Source organism: Centrocercus urophasianus, unplaced genomic scaffold (genome assembly GCF_019232065.1).
Source record: "Centrocercus urophasianus isolate 14NV4802_14NV808 unplaced genomic scaffold, USGS_Curo_1.0 seq_25, whole genome shotgun sequence".
NCBI lineage: Eukaryota > Metazoa > Chordata > Aves > Galliformes > Phasianidae > Centrocercus > Centrocercus urophasianus.
In genome coordinates, this window is record NW_024884811.1 from 29,313 (window position 1) to 57,232 (window position 27,920).

At 38.0% G+C, this 27,920-nt stretch overlaps 1 protein-coding gene across 1 annotated transcript in view; it reads right to left on the bottom strand.

The window, feature by feature from the left end:
- SLC1A1 (solute carrier family 1 member 1) overlaps positions 1–27,920 on the bottom strand; it is a 53,495-nt gene that overhangs the window by 17,149 nt on the left and 8,426 nt on the right. The window contains exons 2-6 of the mRNA XM_042825631.1: positions 20,915–21,055; positions 6,416–6,508; positions 4,758–4,872; positions 2,711–2,753; positions 1,264–1,371 (exon numbers count right to left, since the gene is read on the bottom strand). Of these exons, the coding sequence (XP_042681565.1) occupies positions 1,264–1,371; positions 2,711–2,753; positions 4,758–4,872; positions 6,416–6,508; positions 20,915–21,055 (500 nt within the window). The remainder of the gene's footprint in view (positions 1–1,263; positions 1,372–2,710; positions 2,754–4,757; positions 4,873–6,415; positions 6,509–20,914; positions 21,056–27,920) is intronic.

Consider the following 27,920-nt stretch of genomic DNA (forward strand, 5'->3'; position numbering starts at 1 on the left):
GAATCTTCAACCCCCTGCCACATGCAGGGCCACCAACCTCCACATTTAATACTAGACTAGGCTGCCCAGGGCCCCATCCAATCTGGCCTTGAACACATCCAAAGACGAGGCATCCACAACCTCTCCAGGCAGCCTGTTCCAGCACCTCACCACTCACTCTGCAAAGAATTTCCCTCTGACATCCAACCTAAATCTTCCCTCCCTCAACTTAAATTTCCCCTTGTCCTGCTGTTGTCTATCCTTTCAAAGAGTTGATTCCCCTCCTGTTTGTAGGCTCCATTTAGGTATTGAAAGGCTGCAATGAGGTCACCCTGCAGCCTTCTTTTCTCCAGACTGAATAAGCCCAGCTCCCTCAGCCTGTCTTCATAGGGGAGGTGCTCTAGCCCACTGATCATCTTTGTGGCTCTCCTCTGGACCCTCTCTCTGTGTTTTTTGTACTGGGGGCTCCATACCTGGACAAGTACTCCAGATGGGGCCTCACAAGAGCAGAGGGGGACAATCACCTCCCAGTCCCTGCTGGCCACCCCTCTTTTGATGGAGCCCAGGATACCATTTGCTTTCTGAGCCGCAAGGACACACTCCTGGCTCATGTTAAGTTTTTCATCCATCAAGACACCCAGGTCCTTCTCCGCAGGGCTGCTCTCAAGGACTGTTCCTTCCAGTCTGTATGGATGCCTGGGATTCCTCTGGCCCTAGTGCAAAACTCTGTACTTCGCCATGCTGAACCTGATCAGGTTCACCCGGACCCACCTTGCAAGCCTGTTGATGTCCCTCTGAATAGCATTCCTTCCTTCTACCATGTCAACCACCTGTCAACCATGTCCTTACTTATCTCAATCACTAACTTCAATATCAGTACTTAAACTGATCTTCTAAAAAAGATGGAGATTGTCTTTTACATGGTCTGATAAGGATAGGACAGGAAGGAACATTTTAAACCTAAAAGAAGGGAGATTAAGATTAGATATTAGGAGGATATTCTTTACTCACAGAATGGTGAAGCACTGGCACAGGCTGCCCAGGGAAGCTGTGGATGCCCCATCCCCAGAAATGTGGAAGGCCAGTTTGGATGAGTACTGGGCAGTCTGATCTAGTGAATGGCCAACTCTGCTCATGTCAGGGGGGTTGGAACTGAGCAGTCTTTAATACCCCTTCCAGCCCAAGCCATCCTGTAGTTCTATGATAACAATTACATCAGATTTAATCTATATTCTTCCTTCTCACTTCCCATATTACTATGAAATATAACAATAAAAGTCGCACCTCCAAAACTTCTGCTGTCGTAGCAGTTGTAACAAGTTCTTCTGTAAATGTGGAGCCATTTTTATCCACACCAGTTGTATCTTCCACTTTTTCACGTTTGGTTTTATACTGAAAAAGTTGTTTCAAAAACAAGAGGTGATTTAGAAATATGAGGAAACTGAAGAACAAACAAAGGCATAGCTGCCCACTAAAAATAAGGGGAAAATGGAGCAACCTGACATACACATACATTATTTCCCAATTAATGTGAGCCACCATTTTCTTTTTTCTTTGGATTCTGCGTATGAAACAAGTGATTCACAGTAATCTGCTGTAAATTTTGCTCTCCAGATTCCTAGGCATCTGGTGTATCTGCTGCAGTCTTGCAGGGGATAAGGCATAGCTCCAGTCAAAGACAAAGCCTTTTTTTGCTGAGATGTAGTCTCATCAACATTCTTTCCAAGTATGGAAACTCTATGGAAACACTATGGAAACTCAGCCACTCTAGAACTGGTCTGTTGTGTTGATGCACCTGATTCAACCCACACTGCTTTCATCTTCTACACCAATGGAGCAGGTGTGATAGTCTCACTGTCTATAAAGGATGCTTACAGCATTCCACTATCAGGATAGTTACACCCATATTGCTATTATGTGGCCTGTAAAAAGATGAACTACTTTTGTTTTTTCTAAAAGGTTTAGTACAGGATTTTATAGCTCAGTGAGGCACAAGATTTGTCCTTAAAGTTGTTAACATATGAAATCATCTGCATGGAGAAGTTTTGTAAACTGGAAGACAGTGTTGTGAGCAGAAGGACAGTTAATATCATTATCTGATGGGGAAGGCAAACTATCTCACATACAAACTTCAAGTAACTGGTAGGTAGCCACTAGGGAAGACAAAAAGGAAAAACAGAGATAATCACAAAACACAGTTGGATATGTTTATGGATTAAGATGACTGAATCTGAAGTAAGACTATACAGACAAGGGTTTCCTTTTTCATCTTCCAAATCTCACTGCTTCCAAAAGAGGTGTCTCCTTTCTCTCAAGATCAATCATCAGTTCTAGAAATGGACATTACATGTGAGATAAAGTGGTGTGAGGGCTTAGTTACACAAATTTCATCAATAATAGAGAATTTTTAAGAAGAAGTAAATTCTCACAACATGGTTCTTGTAATTCTGCCCATCCCAGAATGGAAAAATATATTAACACAATGGCTTATTTCTGCATTCAAGTCCTAAAAAGGATATTTTTGCAAAGGTTGATCTGGAGCTGACAACAGATTTTTTATCATAATGGACACAAAACCAAGATGCCTTAAAAAAAAGTGTTTATATGGGAGACTAAGTTAATCCTGGCATTCTAAGAATTCTCGTATTACATAATTTTGGGAGACATAAAAGAAAAATTTGTAGTCAGCAACGAAAATTACGGTAACAAAAAAAACAGTATTTAAACTTACCTGTTGAAAACAGGCCTGGACAAGATTTTCTGGGAACATATTCCTATTTTAAAAGTAGAGGTACTTTAACATTAGACTACAAACACTGCTTATCTAAATAAAATGATAAAATCTGCTGCTTGACAGATCAGATTGTGCTTCTTTACCCAGAGAAAAATGTAGCTTGCACTGACAGATTCAATCCTGAAAAATCAAAGATTCAGGACTTATAATGATCATTCTGTTTCTGTACTTTGAATTTTTTGAGCTTATTTTTCAATATTTTATTTTTCTGCTTGCTAGCCACTACACTTTTTTTTTTTTTTTTTTTTTTTTTTTTCTGCTGTGTCACCTCCACCAATTGTTCAAGGAATACAGGAGACAGTTTGAAGTCTTTCAGGTGACTTGTAAAATGTATGTTGGAGAAAAAGAATATGGAAGCACCACATATTTAATGTTCTATTGTAGTTTTGAAATCATAAATTAATCTCTATGATGAAAGGTTTCCATTTGTTATTCCAACATCAATTTTTCACTGAAATGTAAGGAAATTAGATCAGAAGCAATGCAACCCAGTTGCATGCCTCCTTTCTGGTGCCCAATTTCAACATTCAAACAATTGCAGAAAACAGGTGTTTATTGAATAACCAATCTGGTACAGAGAAAGTCCATTTCTATAATGCAGGAGATTTTTTTACATTTTTTAAGATCTTGTACAACCTCTTTGGCTTTATTTTTTAAGTTTTTAAAGTAAAATTTAATTGAAAGCAAGAGTAGTTTTTATAAGCTTGGGATTTTCACCAGTCTTTACATGATAGTTTGGATTTGGATCTTAAATCTGAATCATATGTAGAAAAAATAGTTGTAATTCCCTTTAAACAGAATTTTAAATCTCAACTGTGACTTCTAATTTACAGTCTTACATTTGTTTAGTATAAATTGTAGTAAAAACCCAAAGTAGACTAAATTATGGTTCATTCTGCTTCTTGTTATAGAAGAATGTTTTTATGCAATGATTTTCATCAGTTCTTTTAACGTGCATGGACATATTAATGTGGAAGCTATTGATAACAGACTGCATTTGGTTTTCTTAAGCAGTTGATCACACAGCACCCCAATTTATTCCTGCTGCAAATGATCACAAGGAACTAAGTGAACCTTCCAAGGAACTGCAGGATGAGATAGAACCTGGGACAACTGTGGATTGTCAGATGTGTGGCTATGGGATTGAGATCTGCTCATGCCATAAAGGTATACCTTGATCTGCACTGGGACATATGCACCAAAGGGCCACAAACATTTGCTATTAAATACGATTCTTTCAAGCCATGTACATACATACACCTATACATGGGTTTATACGTACATACAACAAATGTCGAACAACTGTGAATCTGGAATTGTATCTACAAATGTCAGTCACATTTCATGAAATTAAGAATGCTAAGGTCACTGTTAGATAGAATGCAGTTAATCTTATGTGATAGATTATGTAAAAATTCTAGAGAGTAGGAATAGCGATATAGAATAGAGAACAGTGGCAGTTGGAAAAAAAAAAATAACCCTCAGAAACATTTGTGAGGAAACAGTGAGTACTTAGCCACTATTACTGTTCTTGTTGATTTTACCAAATTCCTTAAATAAATTAGAATTTGTTTAGTTCCAATCAATCCTGAAAATCTGCTCAAATCTTTTCCAGAGTTTTCTAGGGGATGCTTCATTCTAACTATTTTACATTTCTATTATATACCAGGACATTACAGAGAAAAGACTTGTGATAAAGTTCCCTTAGAAAACGTTGATGCGACATATTTTAACAAACCACTTGAAACTTGCTCTAAAATGTCACACCTGCTAGCAAACAAGTTATTCTCTCCTTATTCATTCCAACATCATTGGAAAGCATGTTTATTGTATTATGCATTATGACTTTTTAATTATTATTTATTTATTATTTATTTATTTTTATATGCTTTTAATTATTATTATAGTAAACAATTTTACACACAATTACATTATTCCACACCCCAAAACATGGAAACAACAACCACAAAAAAAAACAACTCACCTGATCAGATCCAGCATGGCATCAACAGTACTGACCTCCGGGGTGCTGCCCACTCTGTCTATTTCATCTGCTGTTTGAGGTACTCCAGGTTTAATGGTCACAACTAAGACAATCCCTACAGAAGGAGAAGTAGGGGAAGAGCTCACATTGCAAGCAGAGACAGTGGTGCCTCTTGCTAATGTAAAGCATCCTGTATAGCAAATTCTTCATGAGTTAAATTCATCAAATTCTATTTGTTTCGGTAAAACTAGTCTATAGCTAGTAATGTATAATGTATATACATCTATAATGTAACCTAAGAAACTTATGTTTTACTTTGAAGCAGAATAAAACAAAAATTTATTGGCAGAAAATGTTAGGTCTAACCTTGTGACTATAGAAATCAGGAACTAACTTTTAATTGACATTAGTGGCTTCATTTTAGGCATTTTTAATGTTACATGAAATACTAGTCTTTTCCAGATATACACTTTTTTTGTTTGTTTGTTTTTTAATCCAAACAAACAAAAAGTAAATCAAACTACTAAATCTCACTGCAGCAAGGACAAGGTATCTAGATGTCCTTCAGCAAGATACAAATATAAAATTTTCTAATAACAGCCGTAAATAAAAGCAGAATTTCATTTGTGTAACTTTGTACAGTAAAACAAGTAATATTTAACCTCTGGAGGTTGTCTAGTTTAATCCCTCTTCCAGGGCTGGCACAATTCCAAAGATCCATGTCAGTCTTTATTAAGCCTTCCTCACTGTGTATTCGTTTGTAATTTCCAGACAGATGAGATACTATCCTACCCAGTGACATATTATTCTCTATGAATGTAACATCGAGGAATGATTCAAGTCTAAATGTCTGTATCACATCAGTATGTGATTTTTTTTCTATAGTTAAATATCACTTTGCAGACAACATACAATGCACATATTGTCCTTCAAATAACTATCCAACAGTTTATTTTCAGTAGGTGATAGTGTGATACCTGTGCACAGTATTCACTCAGAACACAATGATAAGCCATAAGTGACATGGCAGCTGACAGCAGAGAGTTTAATTCTATTTGCTGTTTAAAAACACAGCCTGAAGATGTCTAATTATGTAAATATATAAGATTTAAAGGCTTCTTGTAGGGAATGAACTTTCTGCAAGAGATACGGACTTCAGAGTTGTCAAGGTGGAGCCTGGAACTGGCAGAAAAGGTAACAACATTTTAAGAAGGGAACAGAGTGACAAGGACAGCAACATTTTCTCTCACTTTTTCAGGCAGAAAATACAGATACAGATAATACTTTCTTGCATGTGAGAATCTATCATACTGCTACTGAGGAAATTTACTTTGTAGTTAGGGAAGGCCTTAAAAAGGGCAAGATGTTCACTCCTATTTCCACTGCTGGTCACTGTTTACCTAACTAGACAGCTTTTAATCTTGCCTGAAATTAAAAGCAAAACTGCCTGCAATATACCTGTTGGATATGAACACAGTTCAATCATGAATAGCAGGACTAAATTTTCCGTGCATCTGGCTATAAGTGTGTATAATAGTGTCTGCGTAATTCCTGTCTCTCCTCACCAGGCTGTCTTGGCAAATTAGTACTGTCACAGTACCATATACTTCTAGTTAGGCAATGCTGAGGATTTTAACATTATAACCTAATATTAATACCTAGTATTACAGCAATGACTGTAGTGCAGAAGTAATATACGACGGCTCGCAAACCAATCTTCCCTGAAACACTGGAATCCAAAGCAGCAACTCCTGAAAAAAGAACCACAAAACAAAATGATAAAAAATAGTCTAAGAAGAAATTCAATACTTTTGTGGAGGCTAAATTCTATTCAGTAAATATTTCCTTATTCTAGATATTTCTCAACCGTTAATTGCCAGTTGCATTTCTGAAGAATCACTGTAACAGGCTTCTGCTTCTTAGCAGTGGTTTACTGAATTTTTCTAGGAAAATTAATGAGTATTTTCTGATTCCTTGGTGTTGTTGAGGAATTAGACTTCTGTTTAACAAAATTACACTGCAATCTATTTGTCACTTAAATAATAAGTTCACTTTCATCAAATCTGTAATGTTTCAGCTTTAAAACTAAAGGCAGAAAGAAGCGAGCTGCTGAGGGCTGTTGTCACAGGCTGTTCAAACGCACACACAGACATACATGTCAGGCTTATTCCTAGCAGGTTTGCCTGTGTTAACAGGTTTTAACAGGTTTAGTTACTTTTTTTTTTTTTCTAAGTTTCTTCTGCAGGCAGGCAGTACCCACTCTTCACTGGAAATTGAGGGCAGCTTTTGTTAAAGGAGGCAGGGAAAGTGCTGAGAAAGGTGTTGCTCTGTGGTCAGTTCAGCTTCTGGTAAAAAATATTATATAAGACTGCTTGGGAAATACCTTTTAATTGTTTAGAAGATTTACAGTACTGTCTGTAGGCATACAACTCTATAACCAGGGCAAAATGAGCATTTTGACTGTAAAACTTGACCGACTATAATCACACTAGTTAATAATTCACTACTATATTTTTATTACACATTTGTGATCCTTTTATATTTTTATGTTTATTGAGTCAGATTATCAAACACTAGCCATATTCTCTTTTATAGGAAAGCAAAAATACCATGAGGATATTTAGTCCCAGAAATGCATAACTTTGTGTTAAGAATGAAGTTTCAGAAGCTAGGGAGGAAAACACTGACAATTTCCAATGATAAACTTTCTGATCTTTGAGCTCAGAAGGGATTGCAGCAAGCATACTTTAACTGTGTGTTAAAACCTGTTTCAAAAGATACACTACAGCAGTAACAACTTGTGCCTAGAGCACTCATATAATGCCTTACTTGTATTGTTAATTGTTACTGAAAATGCAAACAACCCTGGGAGGGGAGAATGAAGGTTATTTTATTATTCATTTGATGATTTGGGGGTTTTCCACAGACAGTATATGTAGCTAGATTGATTGCAGAAGAACTACGTATATATGCAGAAACCATGATGTAAAGACTATCACACTTGTATAGCAAATAATAATTTTAAAAAATGTAATAATATTGCAATGGAACACAGATCAGCGCACAGAAAAAAGCACTGCCACAGCTATTATAGGAGGCTGTCAGCTTGTTTGAGGTGCAAATAACACAGTGGACATACAATCAGGGCCATTATTTTCAATTCTCATGTTGGCAATTAGATAAAACCAAGTGGAAAGGAGGACATTCATGTGGTGAGCTAAGCTGTGGCAATTATGATAATAAGAAGTCTTTAGATTAATAATAATAAATAATGGATTCTGTGGACAATAGAAGAACTGATTTCAATGACTGTCCATGCTGAAACTTTTCACATCTTCTCCATTAACTTAGAAGATATCATATTGTGTATAAGGAAGAGCAAACTGTTACTGCCAAAGATCCATATTTTATAATAAATAATTGATTTCTAAACTAAAGCTTGCCGTATATATTGTCGGTATTGATTAGATAGCCAGCAGAAGTAAGATAATATTCACAGGCAGGATTTCTTAAAAAGCTTGCTTTAAAATATTATGCCTGATAGTCTTGCTGAACCAGCCTACAGTCTAATAATCATGCAGGGTTATTTTCCTGGAGTACTCACTTACAAGGATTCTACAATTAGCAAGATACCAAATCCCCGTGACAGCAATTCTATGGCTACAAATGAAATCCGTAGCAAACTGCTATATTCACTGGAGGTACAGAGGCGTAATTAACAGTAATCTTTGCCCTTGCATTTTTGAACTGGATAATAACTCCGTTAGTGAGTGAGCACTTCTACAATCTAGCTTGTGCTTACACTGCCACGTTGGTGTTGTTTTCCTGAAAGCCATAAAAACACGCAAATAATTCAGGCAGACATGACTAAGCACAAGTGTGCTCTTAGTATGACAGTTGTGGCATTTTTTAGGAAGACAGCTGTATTCTGCAACAAAACTGCATGCAGGTTTATAATTGCATTTGAGACTGAAGTAGCATCCATTGTATAGACAAGTCTGCACAAGTTTATTCTGTTAATGTATAGGAAAACGCAGTATACAAAAGTAGCTATTTTTCCTGACATATCTCACTGCCATGAGTGAGTAACTGACAGTATTCTTTAACTGATGATTACAGGGACTTCTTCTCAAACCAATTAAGAACATAATTTCCATTGAAATCACATTAGGGCTTTGTAATTTATTTGCAAATAACTGAACAGTTTGATGAGAACAAACAAAACATACAGCTGACTCAGCCCATATGAAAACTTCTTCCTCTAATTAAGATGGCACATACCCTACTCAAAATGGAAAGCCTGAAGTGTTGTAAATAAAGACTACAAAACAACTATAGTTAACAACTTTTGTATATACTGCGGATTGTCACTGAACTTTTACATCTATTTTATTTGAACTTTCCTTCTCTTGGCCTATCCCCGAGTTTTATATTGTTTAAGTAAGTTTGAGAAGATTGACTATAAATGTAGTTTACAGAATTTTATTATGAATGATGGATTTTCGTTCATACTTGGGCATTTCAAAGTTATTGTATTTCAAATTGGTTCCTTAAATTTTCGTTCAATAGATATTCTAATTTAGCCACAGAAACTGAAGCATGGAATGCAATTTTGTGGCTATAAAACACAAGTCTTAAGAGAGATGATCACAAAGTTACATTAACTGATGTTAAAATCTAGTAGTCTATCTAAATCTTATCTATATGTTTTCAGTTGAACAGAATAAAAAATCTTTAATAACTGAAGCCAAAGTTGGAAATCAATTGCCCAATCTTCTGCACCTCAGCTTCCATGTTTTCTATATCTCCAATTCAAAATTATCTGTGTTAGTTTAATCTCTTTTTCTTCCCCCAGTGTTATCTACTGTACAAAACATAACAGCTGTAAAAAAGTAAAAAAAAAAAAAAAAAAAAAAAAGGAAACACAGAGTGAAATGAATTCTCCCTTATCTTCTCTTTCTTGTTCCAGAACCTCAAGATCCAACCAAAATCAAATGTTGCACTTCCTATGAAACTTACTTTAGAAAAGAATGGGAAAAATTACACAAATAATGATAATTTTGTCTGACAAGGTATTATTAGACAGAACCGAAACACAACAGGAATAAGGGATGTCACAGGAACCTCAACTGAACAAGAGAGGCATGCACTTTGGGTATTATATGCAGATAATCTATGATCTGGAAGTGAACAGGGTTGCATTAAATACTAGAAACAATACCAAGGCTCTTTGATTTCTAGTGCTTACAATCATACCAGATGCCTAAGAGATAATACTTACATCCCTAAGAGTTTGACATACAACTGTAGACTTGCCTTAACAGAGTACAATGCTTCCAGATATTCTTTACCCATACAACATAAGAAACTGCATATATAGGTGAGTGCTGTGATTTTCTCTATTCAACAGCAACAATCATACCTTGTCCCTTAGCCTTTTTTTTCTGCTCTAAAAATTCTAGTGTCATCTCCTGCTGTACTTCCTAGCTGTAATCACAGCTACTAACAAGGCCAGAAGAAATCAAGTGAATATCAGCTGACAGAATCTGTTCCTTTCACCATATTACTTCATCTCCACAACAGAGATTAATCATTAAGTATAATTAGCAAAAGTCTGGGCTGCTTATCTCCTTTTGTTAACGGCACTGCTCTTTATTATCAAGATCTGAGTTTTCCCTGTACAGAGATCAATACCACTTGTGCAGCTTCTAGCACTATTGGCAGGTCTTTCTCTTTAAATGTTACTGAGTGCTGGAAGGAAAAGTCCAGCTAAAAGGCTTTCATACAGTTGCCAGCCACATCATAGCTTCTTCCTTGACACTTCTATTTTTTTCTTCTCTTTCATAGCTAATAATATCAACGTTGAGAAATAATTTAAATCTGGCAGACATCAGCTTAATACTTCTTGGTTCTGGTTCTGATGTGCTAGGCCATCTAATCTACACAGCCTAACACACTCAATTATTCCCTACCTTCCCCTGGCTGGAGGCAGGGCCCCTCTCATTCTGATTATTGCATCCAACATTCATTTTTCATGTATAGCAAAAGGCTAATTCTCAAAATCAGAACATCTGTAGTGTCAAGAGGAGCAGTGATTCTCATTGAGGAGCCCTTACTTGTGATTAACCTTCTCTGTAACTCATTTATCCATGTTTGTAGGACTGAGGTGGGTTTTCCATCCCACTTCCTCATACCGTCCTCATGACCACATAGTCAAAACTATAAGGTGGCACACAGTGTATACTCATTGTTACCTCTCACTTGAACAGAAAGACCACAAGGATGTCTGCTTCTAATAGATGAGATGTTGGCTCATACATGTGGAAAGTAGGACGCAGGGTTTCTAAATTGCTGGACCTCATACTCAAACTTATGAAGCTTGTTGAGCATCTAGAGTTTGTTGGACATTCTCTACAGCTGAGAGACACAGGCCCATATGGAGGAGATGCAATATTCTTCATACTCTTAATGAGTGGTAACCAAGTCACTCACCTGCGATCTCTCATCATCTTTCCATCTCATTGCTGCCAGTATACTGGCAGACACTTTTGGTGCAATTCCTGTGACTTTCTGCCGCATAACTGGTGAGCACCTAGCTCTTTAGGGATCACGGATTGCATGAGGATCATCAGGCACAAATACATTATCATACAGCATCTTCACCACAGCCAATAATCTGGATATCTCTGGTATCTCTAGATACCTTTTTCAGCAGTGATCCATTTAATTAGATTAAGCATCACATTTTCTTTGAAAGGATATCTTTCCCTCATGGCTGTAAGGATTCACTTCCTGGGGTGCAAGGCTGATCATCCCTTTTGCCAATTGTTCTGTTAATGACTGGGTCCTCAACAAGAGATCCCAGCTAGCAGGCTTCACTGCCCTCCAGACTCTCACTATACGCTCCATTGTCTCAGCACTGGAGCTACCAGATGACAACACATTTGTTTGGATATCAGCTAAAATCTTGTTGCATATCTTAAGTCTCAGTCAGTGTCATGGTTTTATGGTTTTTCATCAGTATTCCACATCACGACAACATGCAGTGCGGTTGGAGTTAAACAATTATTCCTGAAGTTCCATGGATTGTCAATATATCCAGTTGCATGGTCTCAGAAGAGAAGAATGAACTATAACTCCCAGAAGACTTCATTCTTCCAGTTCTGTTTTCCATTCAGACAGAATGATAAAATGGACTAGAAGTTGTGAGACGTCTCTCTTTGCTCCCTGGCTTTCACCAACAGCATTAGAGTAAAGACTTCAGTTTTGGAAACTCTCTTTGGCATTTTATTTATTAGCTTCAATTTCAATTATATTGTATTATACTGTATTATTTCACATTCCGTTACTATATTTAGTAAATGAATTTTTTCTCCCTTTAGCTTGCTGCTGCTGTTCTTTCTCATACAGGCACATCTCCCTACCTCTTCCTTTTCCCCTCACATTTCCACAGAGCATGGATCCATGGGTCCCTTCTCACCCTTGTCACAAAACCAGGCTGAAGAAATCCAAACCATGACATTCAGGCTTAGAATTTGGATCATTGCCATCTCTTCCTCATCTTTCTGTGTTTCAGATGATGTTTTGCCAGTGTTTTTACAATTATTTTTTTTTTATTGGTCCATTCCCTTCCTCTTCCTCTACTTCTGTCTCCTCTTTCTTTTTCCTCTTTTCATTATAGACAAGATGACCTTCACTGCAACTTTCTTTCTCCTATAGAGGCGACACCAGCACAGGTTTTTTCTCCATTGCAAGTTCAGAGACACTCTCTTTCCCTTGTTAAGTGTTCAATAGGGCTCAGTAGGCATAAGCTAGGCCCCACATATTTTGTGCCTCCCAAGATTTGCCAGAGCTACAATAGTCCTCTCTTAAATACTTGCCTCAATTTTCAGGGTGCCCACTTCTCTAAGTTTTCTCCCAGATTCCTCCATATCCACTGCCATTCAGTGTTATTCAGATCTGGGGAAGATCTGTGACCAATACTGATATGGAGGAACGCATTCAGGAAACATGACAATATCGTTATGCCAGTTTGGACAGTCTAGAACTGTATGAAAATTTCAAGGGAGAGAAAAGGAAAAATGTGAGAGGAGTAAAAATTCAAAACACGTTTAAATATCTCTTGTTCCATTGGCAAACTCACTGAAAAGGTAGTGGAGGGAGTTAAAATGTTAACTCTTGGGAGTGTAATTTTTAATGCTTAACTGTGCTACATAGCACACAAACACCAGATGGGTGTCACCATCAGTTCTCTTAAGCTGTCATATATATATATATATAAATATACAGCCCCCAAAAAATAGAGTGATCTTCTTAAGAAAAGTTCCAATAGGTTTTAAGTAATACAGTGTGAAGCATGATGTGTGTAATTCCTTAAAAGACTATGCTGAATAGGAGAAAAATCCTATTTTTGCTATTTTTAGCTATTAGTAGCAAGTTGGCATAGTATGAAGATTTCTGTTTAAAATCACGGTATGCTCTGGTCAAATCTATTATCTTCATTGCTATCATGTCCCACATTGGGTACCAATAACAGTCACATGTTGAATTCTTTTTCCTTGTTATGCAACAGGAACTTAGCCCCCTAACTCTCTCCACCCACTTCTCCCCACAAGGAAGCCAGCAGAGAAGTGAGAAGGGGGAGATGCTGCTAGACAGAGATAAAGAGAACACTATTATACTAAAAATGGTAAAGTAATGTGAGATCATACGATATGAAAGGAATCAAGAGTAATAAATGAAACAAGCAGGAAAACGAGTGACACCTGCGCTGCAAATTCAGAGGTGGGGAGCAAAAAGGGATACCCTTACATGACTGTCACTTTGTATCTACCTCATGGAAACAAAGTAGGAAGGACCAGAGCACTTTGAGAACTGTAGTTCTCCCTTAGCAGTCACCCCTTTCCATTAGTTCACTGCAGAATGCCATAATATGGAATACTTATGGAAAACCATGACAGCTCCCTTCAAGTACTAGAAAGCTGCAATGAGGTCTCCCTGAGGCCTTCTCTTTCGCAAATGGAATGACTCCAGCTTCCTTGACCTTTTTTCATAAGAGAGGTGCTCAAGACCTCTGATTATCCTTGTGGACCTCCTCTCACCCCACTGAAACTGTTCCACATCATTCTTGCTTGGGGGCCTCAGACATGGACACAGTACTACAGATAGCACCTTGTAAGGACAGAGTAGACAGGGACAATCAACTTCCTTGGGCTGCTGGCCACCCCTTTTTTGATGCAGCCCAAGATACTGCTGGCCTTCCACGCACTGCTGGCTCATGTCAACCTTATGGTCCACCAGAACTCCATGTCCTTCTTGACAGGACTGCTCTCAAGCAGTTCTCTTCCCAGCCTGCATACACACCTGGGACTGCCTTGGCCCAAGTACAACACCTTGTACTTGGTCTCCTTGGATCTCACTACGTTCCAATGGGCTCATTTCTCAAGCCTGTCCATGTCTGACTAGAAATCATCCCTTCCATCCATAGTATCAACTGTACCACTCAGCTTATTGTCGCAAGCAAACTTGCTGACAGTGCAATCAATCTCACTGCCTATATCATCTGCCAAGATGTTAAAGAGTTCTGGTCCCAAAGCAAACCTCTGAGAGAAACCATTCAGAACAGCCTCTACCTCGATGTATATAGTTGTTACCCACAACTCTCTGACTATGACCATTCAAGCAATTATTTATCTGTCAAATTGTTCACCCTTCAAATCCATTTCTCTCCAATCCACAGATAAGGATGTGGTGTGGGACCATGTCAAAAGCCTTGCACAAGTTCAGGTAGACTATACCAGTTACCCTTTTTTTGTCCACATATGCTGTCATTCCATTGTAGAAGGCCACCAGATGGGTTAGGCATGATCTGCCCCTGGCAAAGCTGTGCTGACGGTCTCAGATCACCTCCCCTCATCTGTCACATGCCTTAACATAGCTTCCAGAAGGGTCTGTTCAATGATCTTTCCAGATACAGACATGCAGCTCTTCAGCCTGTAGTTCTCCAGGTCTTCCTTTCTTGATTTCTTTAAAATAGGAATGATGTTTTCCTTTTTCCAGTCACCAGGGACTTTGTCATGACTTTTCAAATATGATGAAAAGTGGCTTGACAATCACATTAGCCAGTCTCTTCAGGACCCTGGAACTCACATCATCCAGCCCCATAGATTTGTGTTTTTCTTTGTGCCTAGTCTTCTACTAGACACAAATAAAATATGACATACATAGCTAATTCTCATTAAGAGGATAGTTCTCACCATTCATCACCAAGGAATCCATGGCAAATAGAAACCCAGATTCTGTAGTATGCAATTTCTCAAATGAAATTTTTGGTGACCTACCACCTCTGTCTTCGTGTTTGTTATCAGAAGTCTCCCATTTCTATTCTACCAGTCTCTCTACAGCAGAAGTTTTTCTGTCTGTTGAAATTTACTGGAAAGGAAAATCACTTGTTTGACAGCTTGTAGCAATTACCCTTTTAATAAACTTGACAGAAACACAATTAATCTCTTTCTTTTCTTAAGAGTGTAAATTTTTCCATTAGTACTGATGCATAATTGTAATACAAGAATTTCTTAATAAATTAGCTCACATCCTGGGGTGCATTAAAAAGAGCATGTCCAGCAGGTTGAAGGAGGTGATCCTCCCCCTCTACTCTGCCCTGGTAAGGCCTCATCTGGAGTACTGTGTCCAGTTCTGGGCTCCCCAGTACAAAAAAAAGGGGCCTCTTGGAAAGAGTCCAGAGGAGGGCCACAAAAATGGTGAAGGGCCTGGAGCATCTCTCCTATGAAGAAAGGCTGAGTGAACTGGGTCTATTTAGCCTTGAGAAAAGACGACTGAGAGGGGATCTAATCCAGGTCTATAAATATCTGAGGTGTGATGGCCATAGTGGTGAGGCCAATCTCTTTTCAGGGGTATATGGAGACAGGACAAGGGGAAATGGACATAAGCTGCAGCATAGGAAGTTCCACACGAATATGCGCAAGAACTTCTTTACAGTGAGGTGATGGAGCACTGGAACAGGCTGCCCAGGGAGGTGGTGGAGTCTCCTTCTCTGGAGATGTTCAAGTCTTGCCTGGATGCCTACCTCTGTGACCTGCTGTAGGGAACCTGCTTTGGCAGGGGGGTTGGTCTCGATGATCTCTAGAGGTCCCTTCTAACCCCTACAATTCTGTGATTCTGTGATCTTGCAAGTCAGTGGATGAGGAGGGGGAAGGGCAGCAAATGTGTGCAGGTAATGAATAAGCATCTGTTAGTGCTATTTAAATGCCACAAAGACATTCAGAAACAGAATTTTTTTATTTCCTACTTATATGACCTAATGAAACTACCGCTGGATTAGCAAGATTAATTCTGGTCTTCTGACTTCGAAAAGGCACTGAAGAAGCACGTATTTTTTTGTTCTCAAGAGACAGAGCAAAGCATGGAATACAGTAGCAGTTACAAAGAATTGTCCAGATACTCAAATGGGGCATACTGGATGATCAAGGATTTGAAAAAGTTGTTATGAATTTTCTAATCATCAAATAGAAAGGGGGAAAATAAATAGAATATTGATAGTTTATGGCAATTAAAGGAATGAAATAATTATAAAATGGAACAGTTCAGGTAAGATGTTCAGAAATATTTTTGACCCTAGGCATCTTTGTTAAGGGACTGCTGTGCTCATCTGCTGGCAAAATCAAAATTGCAGTATTGTATTATGATCATTTGCTAAAGATCTGATTGTACTACACGCACAAGAAGGAAGGTATCAGTACTGTTTTCCATTCCTCTTATTTGCAAGCAGTACCACTTGTAGGAAAAACTTAATTCTCATCTAGAAAGAAAGATTCTGTATAAACTCAAGTTAATGCCTTTTCAGGAGATATAATGTTCCTCAAGTAGAATATAATAGAAGCCTATAAGAAGTGAAGATAACACATCAATCTGCCAGGCTGGACAGAGTAGCAAGATTCATATAAGAAATCAGGTTCAGTTCATGAATGCAGCAAACAGAGCCTCTGCAGTGTTGCAGGTGAAATACATATACCACAAATATAGAAAACTCAAGAGTACTGAAACTACTTGAATCACTCTGAAAGTACTGCAGGTAAAAGGCATAGGTGAACAAGCTTTACTTTCCAGACTCTCATTTTAAAAAAAAACAAATAAACATTCTTTGATCGATCATCATGTCCACACATACAGAAGCGGAGTTAAAAAGTGAAGGTAATTTGTTTTACAGTGGAATTGTTAAGCACCAGAACAGAAGAGCTGAAGATACTGACTCACTTCACGTTCACACACAGTGAAGCCACTAGCAGCCCCACAGTGGTACAGCTAGGACTGAAGGCAGTGGCTGCCAGTGCCACAGAATGGCTGCTATGCTGGGGCTCTTTGCCCTTGAGAGTTGGTGGTAACCATGCTCCATGTGTCTTAAGTATATATCATAGTTTTGTCACCATAACTTAAAGCCTTAAGTAATATAGAAGCTGTCTCAGTTGTGCAAGGTCAATGATAGTGATGGGAAAGGAGTAGATAATTGTTACATATCTAATCCGAAGGCAATGGGCACAAAGCTTTGTCCTTTAATAGCACATGACTCTGCAGTCCTCCCTGCTTCAATGACTGCACATGAACAAGGAGGACAGGACATCACGCATCCCTCAGTACAACTGAAAGTAAAATTCATTAACAGCAGTGCAACACCTTTTATCCTTTGCCTGGTGTCCCTTTGATACAAAGGGACAAAGTGAGTTATCTGTCTAAGCCATGGTTTCTATTTTATCAATATTCTTGTGGCTTTCAAAACACAGACAGGAAACTGAAGAGAACAGAGATATTTCAACAGGCATTTTCTGAGTATATTAAGCTAAATCAGAGCTTCCCCAGTGGGTGGAAAGTAGTCAGTTTGCTGGTAAAGCACAGGTGTGTTAATAATGCCTTAGTAGAAGAGCATCCCTCAATAGCTGCACCTCCTGGAATAGTATGAATGCAAACTTCTGGGGTAATGATCATCCAAGAATGATGATACCAAAAGAAAGTTGCTTTCTTCCCCTACCATTCCTGCTCCTACATTCCTTCAAAGTATTTTAAATCTGTGACATTTTATACCCAATGGAGCTGGCAGGTCTATTTCTGAGAAAAACCTTATGGGATCCACTGTGCTTTTGAACTGCAATTATTAAGATTGTGGAACAATCCTGTTAATGCTCTGATTTTTCTCACTGCATTCCAACTCTTTTGTCTCCTATTGAGTACATTTTGTCTTCCTTCACAGAACTAAGCAGCACTGTGATAAAGCAAACTGGTAACCTCCCAAAAGTAGATCCAAGGTACAAAACTGTACAATTGTGAACAAAGGAAAAGAACAAACAACCTCTTCAAGATAGTTTTCAATCAGTTATAATCAAGATTCTCTTCCCAGTAGTTAATGAGTAATAGACTAATTAGATTGAAGCCCCAAAACTCCCAGTAAGCAAGTTGAAGATTTCCCCCTCTTTCCTTCTTTCTAAAGGGCACCAAAAATAGGTACTTTCCAAATAATCATTTCTTCTTTTAAAGCAGTACTTCAAATAAGCTGATCTGGATTGCTGGGTATCATGCTCAGCATAGGCATAGTTCTGTATATTATAGCAGTTGTCTTGAGTAATGTGTGAGGCTCTTCATTTAGAATCTTGCCTTGTCACTACAGAAGGAAATAGAAAACGCAAATTATTCCTTCACATGAATGGTGTACTATACAATCATTATACTACTAGTGAATTTGAGGGACAGTAATCTATGGGAGATTCAATAAGATTACGTATTTTGGACTGAATTACCAGTGTGGGCTAATGGTCAGAATAAATTAAACCTGTATCTGCCATCCATTAAAATAACTTACAGAGGTCAATTATTACAAATTGGTCTCTAAGCCACACTAACTTAAAAGAGCATCCCACTACTCAGAGTTTCACGTCCTCAAATAAAAGATCTATTAAGCTTTCCTTTAAAATGTTTCCAAACAAACAAATGTTTAGTGTTTATGCTAGTTCTTTATAAGGCTACAATTCAGCCTCCAATGCAAGTAAGTAGAAAAAAATTCTGCAAATTTCAAACTGTACATGTAAAATAAATATTAAATAATGCTTTCCATCCTTTACATTCTGAGGAACAGTTTGTGAATGAAAATCACATTCTGTAAAGCCTTCCATTTAACCACAAGAGGGAGAATTTTGTCTTCAGTTTGAAAAGAGCCTGACTGTGCTCTTGCTCTAACTGAGAACCAGTGAGAGCTTTTTTCACTAACACAGGAATTCCCCCTAACAAATTATTAATACTAAAAACTGCAGAAATTTCTGGAATATCAAGGAGTAATTTCCACAATAAATGCCTTTGCTGTGCAAAATGAGTTACATCACTATACACAAATGGATTGGTAGACAATTCACTGTCCTAAAAGCATATGTATAAGGTGACACTTTTCAGGATTAACACTGACAAAGACATTCTAATTTTCAAAAAGAAAACTACAGATTGTATTTTCAAAAACACCTTCTGAAAAAAATGTTACTACTCACCAAAATCCTATATTTTGACATAACATACATTCACAAATATATTCCTGATTTATAGGCATCAAAACATTCTAGGTGCCTCTCTAGGACCCAGCTACATGGTCTAGTTAGAAATATGCACCAAATGGCCAGCTGCAATTGCATCTGTGTGCACTCTTTCAGATTGCTGCAACAACATATCTTGGTAACCTTCAAGCTGCTCTCCTGGTAAGCTACCTTTCATCCCTTTAGTTTATGAACTACAAATGTGTGCAGAGAAGACTTCGTTACTGTCACTAATTTACTGCAGTAGCTTCATATGTTTGGGGCACTAAACAGCTGTCACTAAGCATATGAACTTGTACACTGGTACAGGTGTACAGCTGTGATCATCAGATACACACCTAACAGAGTGCTGAAAACATACACTCTCCTGCCTGCATAATGAGCTGATCCTGAAGAAATGGGCATAATCAGATGACCTCTGGCCCCACCAAGGGCAGTCAGCATGCAATGTGAGGTGCTATCCTTGTACATTCAGTGTTTATTCAATAATAGTGAGGCTACTTTTGAGGATAATACTTTCTCTTACTCCCTGGGAAGTTCACCACCAAAAGCAGACTGTGCTGTTAACACTAATGAGGTTAGTGTTGTTGTTAGTGTTGTCTGCCTTGTTTACAAGTGTAGATGAAGACGCATCTTGAATCTTCCTTTAGTTTTTCGTTCCACTGGTTCTTTTATCTTATAAGTAGTTTTTGAAAGTGTGCATCTTGCTTTGGCAATAAATTCAGTTCTTGGAGAGACAAAAGACAACATGGTAGTGATAAACACGTCCTGAGTCACTGCAGTAAGCTAAAAGAAAATAGTCACAACCTTTGCTCCCTCAGTAAAGATTTGAAGAATACAGATACGTTTGTTTGACTTTCTTTACTTTTTTGCCTGAAAGTTTATTTGACATACATTTCTGTCTCTTCACTTTCAGTTTGCTCCTTCAGCTCTTTCGAAATATTTCCTAATGGATGAGTTGTTAGCAAATTTTACTATGACAAAAGCTTGCTTGCTACTTCCAAGAGAGCAAATTTCTGTTCTCTTGCATTTCCCCAAAACATCTTTGAGCCATCCATATCAAACAGATTTTTATTTTTTTTTTAACAAATTTAATGGACATACAGAGGGATTCAGTAAATGCCAGAGCTCATGCAAGGTCCTTCATGAAAGTTTGTAGAGAGTGGAAAAAGTAAGGTGAGAAATCTACTCTTTCTATGACCATGAAGTATGAGATCACATCTCCTTATGAAATGATGACATGAGACAGCTTATAATAGTTAACCCTGTACCTGAAAATATGCAGTTTCGAGCTTACAGTCTGCAACCATTTAACCCATTCCTGAAAACAGGAAGAATCTATAAACCTGGAATTTATTACTTCATAGTTTTTATTAACTTAATTATCAAATAATAGTGATAACCTTTCCAAATTCACTTTCATTATTAATAAAGAAGCCTAATCTAAATGTATACATCTGTAGTTTTCATTATGTAGTTCCACTGAATTATTTTTAAAGATAATTTAATTGAGAAAGAAAAGCTAAGCCACAGTGATAATACCATATACTAACAGCCCATTTCCAATCATACCTGTGATCATACTTGATATGATTAATGGCAGAATGATAAGTTTGAGCATTCTCATCAGCACCTCCCCAGGAAAGGAAAAGTAGAATTTATCCAGGTTAGACAGCTTGCCATATTCTCGTACCAGCATGCCAACTCCAATACCTAAAAAACACATAAAACATGACAAAATTTAGCAGTAATTTATAAGAGACTCATGGGGAAAAGGAAAGAAATGTAAAAGAAAACAAAAAAGGGTAGGAATAGACATATTTTTACAGCTGTGGTGAAACTTCTAAAGCAAACTGGAGACATTTCTTTTGGTCATTCCTTTTTTGTGCTATATATTGATTACAGTAACAATAATAAATACATATAATTGTGAAGTTGGATGACTTTTTAGATGTGTCTTTGGAAAAACCTTGATTGCACTTCTGATTATCAGTTCAGCTCAGCATGGACACTCTACCTGCTCTCTCCAGTTCTCAAAAATCCTTAACTAGCATTAAAAAATAGTATTATACATACATTCTTACTGCACATTTAAGAAATGAAGTGATAAAATATACTGAATAAAATATACTGAATATTGGTGAAAATATACCTACTCAGCAGCAACACTTTCAGTAATTGACTCTCTACATAATCAGAAAAGTGTGACTACAATGACTAAATTGATTTAGTTATTTCCAAGAAATTAATCAATGAAAATACCATTAAGCATATTTTACACTCATTTGTCTGCACGACCAATCTATGAAATACCAAACTATTACTACAGTCAGTAGAATCATAGAATCACTGAATAATTTGAGCTGGAAGGAACCTTTAAATGTTATCTAGTCCAACTCCCCTGCAGCGAACAGGGACATCTACACAGATCAGGTTGCTCAGAGCCCTGTTCAGCATGACTTTGAATGTCTTCAAGGATGAAGCATCCATCATATCTCTGAGCTACCTGTTCCAGTGTCTCATCACCCTTAATGCATTGTCTTTCCTTACATCCAATCTAAACCCTCCCTCACTTAGTTTGAAACCATTTCCCTTGTCCTATCACAAGAGACACAGCTAAAGAGCCTGTTCCCTTCCACTGGACACTGAAAGGCCACTATCAGGTCTCCGCAGAGCCTTCTCCAAGCTAACCAGCTCCAGCTCTCTCAATCTGTCCTCACAGGGGAGATGTTTCATTCTTGGGTCATTTTTGCGATCCTCCTCTGGATGTGCTCCACAGCTCCAAGTTTCTCCTGTACTGAGTACACAGTACTTCAGGTGAGGTCTTACCAGCGCAGAGTAGAGAGGCAGGATCACTACTCTTGACCTGCTGATTGTACTTCTTTTGATGTAGCCCAGTATACAGTTGGCATTCTGGGCTGTGAGGGCACATTGCTGGCTCATGTCCAGCCTGTCATCCATCAGTGGCCTAAAGTCCTTTTTGACAGGGCTTTGCTCCAAACTTTTGTCCCCTAACTTGTACTGATAGAACTGGTTGCCACAACCTATGTGCAAGACCTTGCTCTTGTCTTTGTTGAACCTCATGAGGTTCACCTGGGTGCACTGCTTGAGACTGTCTAGGTCTCCCTGGATGGCTTCTCAACCCTGAGGCATGTCAACTGTACCACACAGCTTGGTGTAATCTGCGGATTAATATATTTCCAATTTAGAGAGAAAGACATTACAGGGAGCTGTATCAAAGGCCAGATATATGACATCAGTGGCTCGTCCTTTGTACACTGACAAAGTTAAACCATCATAAAAAAGCTATAGGTTAGACAGGCAGGACCTGCCTTGGTGAAGCCAAGTTATCCTGCATCACCTTCTTCTTTCCATGTTCCTTAGTATAACTTCCAGGAGGATCTGCTTCATGATCTTCTGAACACAGAGGTGAGGCTAAGAGGTCTTTTTTTTAAAGGAAACATCAGTATCACATATGAACTTTGAAATGCTATAGTCCTGGGTAAACTGAATATTAAGAGACCCAATTTCTAACATGATGATTCAGCAAGTAAAAAAGTCACTTACAAGCTTTCACTACTCACTGAGTGCTGAAAGATTTTATTCATATAATAACTTTAACGAAGTTATTAACAGTTTCACTGAAGTTAATGTAACTGTTTACAGTCCCTTTTTATTTTAATGACACCAATGATGTGTATTTTGCAGCACAAAAGCTCAAGTACTTTCAACCTACGTTCACCAGCCTCATTGACTCATGTAAACTTGCAGAGCCCTAGTAACACTGCTAGTGCCTAAGCCAAACAAACCTCTTCCCTTGGTTTTATTTTAATGCTAAACGAGGCATTTAAATTAGACATTACACTAGAAGCTGGCATAGAGTAAATAGTCTTATAGGATCATTTGCCAGAAATAGATCTAGGCAAATCCGTAGATAATCCGGTCTGCATTGTTAGTACTAAAGAAAATGGACAGGGATCCCATATCAAATAATCTATCAGAGAAGAAAATAATTAACATTTTCACCTGGAAAGTGGGAATTTTTGAAAAGTTCCTCCTTAAAGATTCATCATGGGGGCGTTTTGTGCTAGATTTTTTCTGCTGTCTGCAGGTTAGTTGACAAAAAAAAAAAGTAAACTACTTTCACAGAATTTGCCTCCGATGGCAGAAAAAAGACTATGAGCCATCTTTTCTCTGCACTTGCACTTGCAGAAACAAGTTGAAGGAAAACAGAGGAAGATTACAATCTCCTATCAATTCTCTAATATTAATAAGGAGAAAGAAAACAAAAATGTTAGCCTTTCCAAGCAAAGATGCTGCTCTAAACAACTATTAAGATCTCTGATGTAGGTTTTATCTGTGTCAGAAAATACAGACAACTTAAAGTCTTTGCAACATCTTAATAGTCTTGAAGATGTTTGCAATATTACATAAATGCCCTTTGTCAGATAAGACACAATGATCTCTATACTTAGAGGCTAAACTGTGCTCACTGTATTGAAAACAACTAGTCAACTTTGAGATAGGCCCAAGTAAGATTAGTCAGCTTGTAAATGATCACACATATTGAAGTTGCTAAGGTTTTCATCCTGCAAATACCAATGTAAATAGCTGAACATAAGCATATAAGCATTCTTTGTGTCTTCAGACTGTTCATATGATTGGCAGGCACATGCTTAAATTGCAGCAATACTAGACAATATAATTGCTAAAAGTTGTGCAATTCCATTTTATAATAGGCTATAGAGCATTCCTCCTTACATACAAGATACTGCCTTAAAAGGCTGCTGCATAGATGTTACTGTATTTCTGAAGCATGCAAGAGATTTTCCTTTTGCATATCTCTAAACAAGATGTCCATGCCCCATAACAAGATCACAGACATAACTGTACCAGCCTCATTCTAACGCCAGACTCCTCCACTCCTGCTCTGATCCTGCCAAGATGATGACACATAAAGACCCCTGAAGCTAGATATATTCCTCAAAGAGTAACAAAGATGGACATCCACAATACATTGTTCATGACAGAAACAGGAAAATCTAGCCAAAAGGAGTCAGAACTATGCCCTCAACAGAAGTGTTTCTCTGAAGACAGGAATATCACCAGCCCTGAGCAGATATATATACATATGTATCTGTATATCTATATATATATAGATATAGAAGGTGTTCCAGCAATAACACAGATAACTAAATTGTGTGTGTCTTCGGGGGAGATCCTGCATGTTTCTGAGCAGGATCAAAGAAGGAAATTATTTGTGATCCACTGCACTTCGAAAGAAAATTTAAAGAGGCAGCATGTTCTGTTCCTTTCTTTCAGCTGGGAATATTACTCTGAGCTAGTGTGACCACATCATTTTCTAATTATGATTCCTTCCTTACCAGCAGCAACAATTATGTTTCACTAGCTGGAAAGTTTGATCATTTATCAGGATTACTAAAAGACAGAAAGTTTTACCCTCATTCTCATTCTTCAGAGTCCTCTTTTCTACTTCTTTGGATTTCACTATAAAACCATTACCATTTCACACCCTCTCAAAACTACTGCAGGATTTTTTGAAGCTCTTTTGCTTATATTTGTATCTGTATTTGTATATTTTTGGACAGGGTATTATTTACCTAGTGGCAGTAACACAAAACAGACTTCTTAAAAAAAAAAAAAAATCCAAATTGCATTATTGCTCTCACTTCATTTTTAATGCTGCTGTTTTATTAGATGCAGCAGCAATGATATTCATGCTAACTTGTGTAGGATGACAAAGTATTTTAAAATGTAGCTAACCCTTTAAGTGGAACTGACATCTGTCATCTGTGATTCCCATTTAGCATGAGAATAAAGGAAGAAACTTTCTTTGGTGACAGTAACAAGAGATGGGTCAGGAAGTAGATTTGTTTACATTCTGGAATCAGATGAGTATAGAACTTTCTGATCTTCATCTCAATAATCAAGTCACTCGAATTTTTTTCCTAGGAACTATAACACACACAAAAAAAGTTTGAGCCAACAGAAATGTATTTCAATTATAGCAGCCCTGAGCAAGTCACAATGAAAGTCTGGTAGAATGTCATAATCCACTGTTTGTGAAGATAATTCTTATGCATGTAATCAGTTCTAACAACCACAAAACACCCTGCAGCAGGCAACATCTCTACTCTTTGTTAAGATTTTTCCTTTCTTTCTGTTTTTCTCTTTTACATTTATGGAATAATTTACTTTTTATTTCTAAAGCATAGTACATCATTTTCCTGTTGTGATACTCAGTGTCCTGTTTTCAACTGCGACAGTCAGTTCCCTTCCTAGCAGCTGGTATGATGCTGCATTTTGGACATAGGATGAGAACAATACTGATAACACACAATCTTTTAGTTACTGCAGAGCAACCTTTACTTAAACATAGCGAAGGACTTTTCAGCTTCTTACACCCTCCTACTAGTAGGGGGCTGGATGTGCACAAGTTGCTGGAAGGAGGCCGAACCAGGACAGCTGACCTAAACTGACCAAAGCAATATTCTGCACCATGGTGGTGTCATGGCGAACAATGAAATGGGTAGCTGGCTACAGAGGCTGCCTACGCCTGGGGACTGGCTGACCATCAGTCAGTGAGTGATAATCTGGTAAAAAGTATCTTGGAAGATCAGCAAGTCATACGTTCTGCTTATCTGCAATCTAACTCTGTGAATTTGGATATCAGGTGAAAAGCCATTTATTACCACCAAAGTATGTCTTTTTCCATACTGCTGTTGCTTCTGATACTTTCTGTAAGGAAAAATACGTATTATTTGCACTGGAACAACTACAGAAGTACAATGTTTCTCTTTAAGCAGCATGCTGCAACTCTTTATACAGATTTGGAAATGAATAATAAAAGAAATATACCATCTCCGGAGGTATTCAAGGCCAGGTTGGAAGGGACCCTGGGCAACCTGGTTTAGTACTAAATGGGGAGGTTGGTGGTCCTGTCTGTAGCTGGGGGGTTGGAGATTCATGATCCTTGAGGTCCCTTCCAACCTGCGCCATTCTGTGATTCTGTGATTTAATAAAAAAAAAAATTAATTGTCTCTTTGCTCATTTGTACTAGCACACATAGGGAATGTCACAGATTTTATTACAGTTACAGTAAACTTGTCAGAATGTGCTGTCCTCTCAGGAGCCACCTGAGCAACCAAATGTAGAGACTATTTACAGTTTTTTCTGCATTACAGACAGTGATAGTTATATCCTGAGGGTATTCCTGCATAAAAATGTGGGGTTGATGCAAGTCATATCTTGCATCCAGAAGCTCAGAACCACTAAAGTAATTAAAACCGACCAGGACTTGCAGTATAAAGTGACTACAGTTAACTGCTTTATATAATTTTCATTGTGGGTTAGATAAGCTTCACAACATAATTATACCTCAGAGAGCAAGTCAACACAACACTTTTTGGATTTACTTTCTCTAGCAGGTCAAACAACTTACAACTTAGAAAGAAATAAGTGATGCTCATACAAAGACATACCTAGTGATCAACAGGATTCTCTAAAATTCTCTAAAATGTTATTTGCATTCACTGATGACAACTGTGACATAGGGTTGCATAATGTTAATTGGCAGGGAGTTATCACTCCACCAACATGGGCTGACTCCAGCGAAAATGCAAGCAATCTTCACTAGTACGTTTATGGTGGGAAGGTTCCTTAGGAATGAACCATAAGAAGATAAGAAAAACAAATCCAGTATGTATTACTGGAGAACAACTAGTCATTTTGTAAATGACCTATTCTGAATAACACCATGTTCCTCTCTGAAAAATACAGTCATAAAACCATAGAATCATTTGAGATGGAAGAGACTTTCAAAAGTCATGTAAACCAACTCCCCTACAATGAACAGGGACATCCATAGCTAGATTTAATAGTTTAAAGTCCTGTACAGCCTGATATTGAATCTCCAAGTATCCAAGGATGGGGCATTCACCACCTCTCTCAAAAACTTATTCCAGTGCCTCATTATCCTTCTTGCAAATTTTTTTCCCCTTATGTTCAACTTAAATCACTCTTTTAAAAAAAAAATTAAAAAATAAAAAAAAAAATCTCTGTGTCCTATCGTAACAGACCCTGACAACTTCTTCCTTAATGCTCCCCTCTAGAGAAGGAAAGGCCGCTATCAAACCTCCCTGAAGCCTTCTCTTTTCCAGGCTGAACTGTCCCAGATCTCTCAGCCTGTTCTTGTACAAGAGGTGTTCCATCCCTTAGATCATTTTTGTGGCCCTTCTCTGGACACACTACAACAGCGCTATGTCTCTCCTTTACTGAGTCCATATCTGGATGCAGAGAGAAGGATGTTATGGGGGACTATACCAAAAGCCTTAGTTGAAATCCAAAGAGATTACATCAGTGGCTCTCCTGTTGTCAACTGATACAGTTACACCACCACAGAAGACTGCTAGGTTGGTCAGGCAGGACTTGTCCTCGGTGAAACCATGCTGGTCATTTCATAACAAAGACACAGTTCTACTCTTTTCTGTTTTGGTGTAATTCTGGCATGTAGGAACTCATTTTAGCAGAGTTGGTCATTCTGCCCAGTACTGATAAG